This window comes from Pygoscelis adeliae, unplaced genomic scaffold (assembly GCF_000699105.1).
Source record: "Pygoscelis adeliae isolate BGI_AS28 unplaced genomic scaffold, ASM69910v1 Scaffold24, whole genome shotgun sequence".
NCBI lineage: Eukaryota > Metazoa > Chordata > Aves > Sphenisciformes > Spheniscidae > Pygoscelis > Pygoscelis adeliae.
The window spans coordinates 4,865,574-4,872,093 of record NW_008824806.1 but is presented as its reverse complement, the minus strand read 5'-3'; the positions used below and the strand labels follow the sequence as shown (position 1 = coordinate 4,872,093).

At 38.7% G+C, this 6,520-nt stretch overlaps 1 protein-coding gene across 1 annotated transcript in view; it reads right to left on the bottom strand.

The window, feature by feature from the left end:
- The window catches only part of TAPT1 (transmembrane anterior posterior transformation 1), a 46,448-nt gene that overhangs the window by 2,253 nt on the left and 37,675 nt on the right, over positions 1–6,520 (bottom strand). Inside the window, exon 13 of the mRNA XM_009324087.1 lies at positions 3,286–3,446. Within this exon, the coding sequence (XP_009322362.1) occupies positions 3,286–3,446 (161 nt within the window). The remainder of the gene's footprint in view (positions 1–3,285; positions 3,447–6,520) is intronic.

Genomic DNA, 6,520 nt, shown 5'->3' with positions numbered 1-6,520 from the left:
GCTGCATTAAATCAGCGGAAGAAGGCTTTGTGAAAGCCACTACCTCTTCTTAGTTTTGCCATAAGGGATTTCCTTTTCTAATTTGGTAAAAGGATAGAAAATGAATTCAACAGAAGTTCAGATAAGGAGCGAGTGCATAAGCTGCAGATGTTAGGACATAAACTGCATTCTTCTGGTTTACATACTCATTTTTGTTGGCTTAGGCAAAAAGATTTTTGACAGTCATTGTGAGAATCACACAAATATTTTCTACTGAAATGAAGAACAGGAATCTCTGTGGAGGGAACTAGATGTGCCTAATCCTCTATGTATGTACAATAAACCTGGCTTCTCTAGGGATAGCTAATAAATGACTCATGCACTGCTACACACTTTAATAGCACTGGCTCCTAAAGCAGTTCTATTAAAGATATCTATTTTTATTCCTGCCTCTTACTTCAGTGGAATCGAACACTGGCTCCATTAACCTAAGATATTCGTAATATCCATGTATTGTTTCCACATTTTGTTAAAACATTTAAAGAATTAAAATGCACAAGCAAATGACAAGGAAATACATTTTTCTTATTTACTATCTCCTCGTAAAGACTGAGTTATTGTTTCTAAAGGAATAAAAAAAAAATCTGACTGATGTGGAGAGTACTGCAGACCAGCCCAAGGGAACATTGTCAGAATGGCAGCACTATCCAAATTACTACAAAAACTTCTTTCTGTATAGCATCTCTTCACAGTGTACCATCTACTACTTGAAGGTACATGGATTACTCTCTATAGTACCTTTGACTTGCATAAGACTAAACTTGCATCGAGAAAGGAGACAAGTAATGCTAATTGTAGAACTTTGTTACAAAGGTAAGTATTTTCTAACCCAGCAGCTACCAGAGAAAGCTGGTCAGCCTATAAATGATTACCAGTAATTAGAACTTCCATCCTTCAAGAGCAAGTATAAAATTTTATCCTTCAAAATTTTAAACTGTTTCTGTTGACGAGGTGGAATTCTTAAGAAAATACATTGACTTACATTATAAGCTAACAGAAAGCAGACCAGAGTAATTCCCTCACCCTCATCCTAGTAAGAGATGGGTTGAGAGACTGGACTGAAAAAAAGCTGGTAAGTGGGACATGGGGATTAATCAGTATCGCAGAGCCCAGCAGTAACAATGCAGACACACAGAGGCTGGGAAAGGTAAAAATCATTCCTTCACATAACTGAGGTTTCTAGTAAATAAAAAGCTGTTAAAAGGTATAAAAAAATCCTGAAAAACTGTTAAAAATTGAGCTTTTTCATCACCAATGGAAGTTTAGAATATTCTAAATAAAATCAGCAAAAGCTTTTCGGTTGCTACTTTTTTAATCAAAATCTTTCCATTTGAGGAAATAAGCACCTCTGCTGACTGACCTGGTAGAATTGCTGCTGCTTCAGCTAAAAATAGTCTTCAGGATTTACTTACTGTGAGTAAGTTTAAGGGTCAATCTAAGTATAGCTTATTCAGTCTCATATCCAAGTGTAGTACTAGAATCTTTTATTAAAACATCATTATGATAGTTGTCTAATGAAATGCAAAAGACATTCAGACCAATTCATATTACATTCTTTCATGATGAAACTAAAGTAACTATGAATTTAAGCTATTTAAAAATAAACATCTGCACCGAGTTTCTGCATGAGGTGATTTGACACAGGTGAGATAGAGATTTATGACAAACACTGACAGATTCTTAACTCTACAATTGCCGGTGAGACAGTACAACTAATAAGCACCTCACATCTCAAGCTGTTCCAAGTCTTTGGCCAGCAACTGAGTGAACACAATAAAAGCCTCACTGTAAAGTTCTCTAGGGCTCTCATTGAGCTCTTCACAGAAGAAGATATACAATCCATTTTTCCAGTTGACTGGAACAATGAAGGTTGCTATTGCCTTCCAGAACGTGTCACAGGAATATAATAATGCCCCATTCCAATTATATATTAACCACTAATGCTGAGGATCCATACGAGAAAACCACGCTGCACAGACTTGAAATGAAGCAAGTAGAGACCAGCTGAAATTCCTATTTGGATTTCATGAAGCTTTTCATTCATGTGTTTGAGAACTATAAGTAATTACATCTATTGTGTGCCATGTTTTACATTAATTTCTGTAAGAAATTCATAGATTGCTTCCTTATTAAACTTCAGCACAGCTGAAGTTACACATCACCAGAGATGATGTGTAAATATTTACTTACTTGTGTAGTGACATGGAAGAGGGGGTTGGACTAGATGATCTTTAAAGGTCCCTTCCAACCCAAACAATTGTACAATTATGATTTTCAAACAAAAGTTGCTACTGTTCTGATGTTTCTATCACCTCCACATATCAGGGTGGGATCTTATCAGAGAGATGAGTATTTATAACCAAAAGAGCAATAAGGTCTCCCCTGAGCCTCCTTTTCTCCAGGCTAAACAACCCCAGTTCCCTCAGCCGCTCCTCATAAGACTTATGCTCTAGACCCTTCACCAGCTTCGTTGCCCTTCTCTGGACATGCTCCAGCACCTCAATGTCCTTCTTGTAGTGAGGGGCCCAAAACTGAACACAGTATTCGAGGTGCGTCCTCACCAGGGCCGAGTACAGGGGCACTATCACTTCCCTGCTCCTGCTGGCCACACTATTTCTGATACAGGCCAGAATGCCATTGGCCTTCTTGGCCGCCTGGGCACACTGCCGGCTCATGTTCAGCCGGCTGTCGACCAACACCCCCAGGTCCTTTTCCGCCAGGCAGCTTTCCAGCCACTCTTCCCCAAGCCTGTAGCGCTGCATGGGGTTGTTGTGACCCAAGTGCAGGACCCGGCACTTGGCCTTGTTGAATCTCATACAGTTGGCCTTGGCCCATCGATCCAGCCTGTCCAGATCCCTCTGTGAAGCCTTCCTACCCTCGAGCAGATCAACACTCCCGCCCAACTTGGTGTTGTCTGCAAACTTACTGAGGGTGCACTCGATCCCCTCATCCAGATCATTGATAAAGATATTAAACAGAACTGGCCCCAATACTGAGCCCTGGGCAACACCACTTGTGACCAGACGCCAACCAGTTTTAACTCTGCACGAACTAGATGCATGACCTAAAAGCAATAAATTCTATTACATTTACAGACTTGTGTTCATAGCTGTGACATGGTACAATTAAGGTCCAGCAACAGGGTTACTGTGCAGCAAACAATGTCATACATCTGGTTTAATATTAAATTTAGTCTGAAAGCAATTTTCATTACAGTTGAAAACAAAACAAGGCAGTTAGCCTTACCTTGGGTAGATTTAAACATGCTTTGCTGTTTGCCAGCCGGCTTCCCTGGGGTGGCAGTCAGGACAGGATTGAATAATTTCTCCTCCATTTTTGCCTCCTTTACATATTGACATGATTTCCCCAGCAATACAATGCTGTTAAGGACTTTTAGTGATATTAACCTGAACAAATAAAAGGATTTGTTTACATATTTGCATTAGCATAATAAAATAATTGTACATTATTCATACTGTAATTATTCATATTAAAATAAATGCATATGGTTACTACTGTCTTGGAAGAATTAGCTAACAAATTAATTACCTCCAATAGCAAGATCAAAAGGTAATTTCCTTTTCCTAACAATTTGTTTCAGATTCAATGCTTAATTTTTTTTTTCCAGAAGACATCTAGAAAAAACATCATTTTATCATAGTTTAACAAAAGGACTAGAAGGACAGTTAAGCAGCCATTTAATACATCAAATATTTAAACGCAGAACTAAAAAGGGCACTCAACAGTGCAAGTCCAAATTAAATGCACTACTGTTAAGAGTAGCCTTAAGTGTGCCCAGCCAAGGATCACTAGTGGACTTGGAACCACAAGAAAGCAAATATCTAGCTTTCACAAATTACAGGCTAATCGTAAAAAGTCCTTTTTTCACATCACAAAAGACAGTCCATAAAACTCAGCAAATCAAAGAGGCAGCACTGCGTTACCATCACAGCACAGCTCAGTTGATGGCAGATTCCTTTTCTATTATCACTAGTTTCCAGCACAAACTTCAGCAAATCATTGAAGTCCCTTTTATACCTGTTTTCTCATCTGAAGAACACGAAGGTCTCATCTACCATCAAGTGCTTTTAGATTTACAACTCAAATGAGCGTTGTAAAATTTAAGTTCTATTACTAGTATTACATGACACGCAGACCAATGTCCACTCCAGAAGTAAAAGCAGAGGTGAAGCAGATGAAGGCATACTACAGAACAACAAGGAAATAGTGATCTATTCTCTGTAGGATGAATATAAATATTCTCTACGCAAATCAACCTGTGTAACAGAAGTGAACCAAATGCAGACTCTAAATTCATTCTCCGCTCTCTGAAAATCTGTTTATTATGTACATCACTAACAGACTAAAAAGACGACTTGAAGCGAACATTCACAGATCCACGGAGCAGGTCTAACTGCCTAATTATAAAGTGACCCAAGCACACTTCAGCAGCAGCTTCACTATTTCTCACTGCATTAATGTAATCAGAACTTGTCAAACAGAAAAACAAAGTACGCTGCACTTTTAATGGAATTTTATGCAATGCATTTACTCGTAGAAGAAATTTAGAGACATGGAAGAATGAGCAGAGAAGACCACTTTCAGTACTGAGAAGAAACTGACATTTTATATCCAAGCAACCACAAAGAAGATATCATTTTATATAATTTGAAAGCCGTGATTCTCTACAATTTTATTAGGTTATTGGGACAGATTTTGTTTGAGAGTTGAGAAGCTCTCCTCCACTTTTAGTAAGTTTTAGAGGTGTTTTTCCTACATTTTTTATGTAACATGCTTTTGTTCTGAGAGAGTAGGTGTTTACGGCATGATTTGACTCTGATTTAATGAGATCAGAAGTTGAAAAGGCCATAAATCAACACTTTACTGTATCAGTTCCAGCTTCTCATGGCAAATTATGCAAGAGTTTATAGCGATTCTCCTTTATTCTTTTCTGCCAGTTCACCCCAGGCTCAAATTTCTAACAACAAAGTTTGCCATTGTTCAAAATCCCAGAGAAAGAAAACTCTGGTTTCATATGCTGGGTAAGATTCTTCAATAGTATAACTTACAGTATTGCAGTTGTTAATATCAATACAAAACAGTGTCCTCCACATTACAGTCTCAATCCTTTGCCCAGTTAACTGTTTCAGATTTTATCACATTAGTATAGCATAGATAAGTGAGAAACAATCTGATGAAAAGCTGAAATTTATGTTCAGAACACAAATTACTTGAAAGATGCAAGAGGTGAGTTAGCTCCAAATCTGAGATCATGGCAGAAGTAAAAATCTGTTCTCACTTTTCAATAAGGACAAAATAAACCAAAATATATTTACTCGTGTGACCTATGCCTTCAAAGAGCAGCATTTAATCCTTCATGTTAATCATATTACTTCTTCCCGCCCTCCATCCTCCAAGCTACAGAGACAGGGAAAAATCCAGGACTGGGCTGCAGCAGTGGGATGGTAGATATACGAAAATATACATATATTGGGAAAAAGGAAAAACCACTGAGCAGAATGAACATGTTGAGCTTGGTATACCACAGCTTGAATTTGATGATCGGGGCTAGTGCTTTCAATTATATAGAGCTGGCTTTAGGGAGAACATGGGCACAGCACGTGGTACGCTGGGGAAGAAGTCAAAGTACGGTGCAGAGGAATATGGCTAACATTTTAATATTTGTCCTATATGCAATATCTCAAAGTCCTAGTTATCTGACACTAAAGAGATGTCCACTAATGTCGACTAGACACATCAGACAAAGTTCTACTTTTTTTGCAGATCAAGGTCAGATTAGAAATAAGAGTCTACCTATTCGTAAAAAAATGTGTAGTAGTCCTATTCTTTCTATAAGGTATTGTAAAACAGCAGCCTCCTCTCTTCCAGTATACCTGCTGAATCACTGCGCCAGACTTAGAAGCATTTTACTTCCCAAGTCTTGCTGCCTTCAGTTACAAACACAACTTGGTAGGGCATTGGAAGACATATTCTCACAATACTGTAGGCAGGTTCTCTGTGCCACAGCAATTTGAATCACTTAATTCTTTATGATCAATTTTAGGAGGATTCCAATATCAATCAGTATGGAGAGACAACAAACGCTGACACAGTTCAGTATGCAGCTTTCCTAGAAACTGGTCATCCCCCTACAGCAAGTGCCACAAGACAGGCAAAGTAGATTGGATTTAAAGTACAACTAAACGCATCTCAAAAGTACGTATCTGTTCTGGTTTCAGCAGGGACAGAGTTAATTTCCTTCCTAGTAGCTGGTACAGTGCTGTGTTTTGGATTTAGGATGAGAACAATGTTGATAACACACCGATGTTTTAGTTGTTGCTACATAGTGCTTACACTAGCCAAGGACTTTTCAGCTTCCCATGCTCTACGGACTGCGAAGGCTGTAGGTGCACAAGAAGCTGGGAGGGGGCACAGCCAAACTGGCCAAAGAAACATTCCATACCATGTGACGTCATGCTCA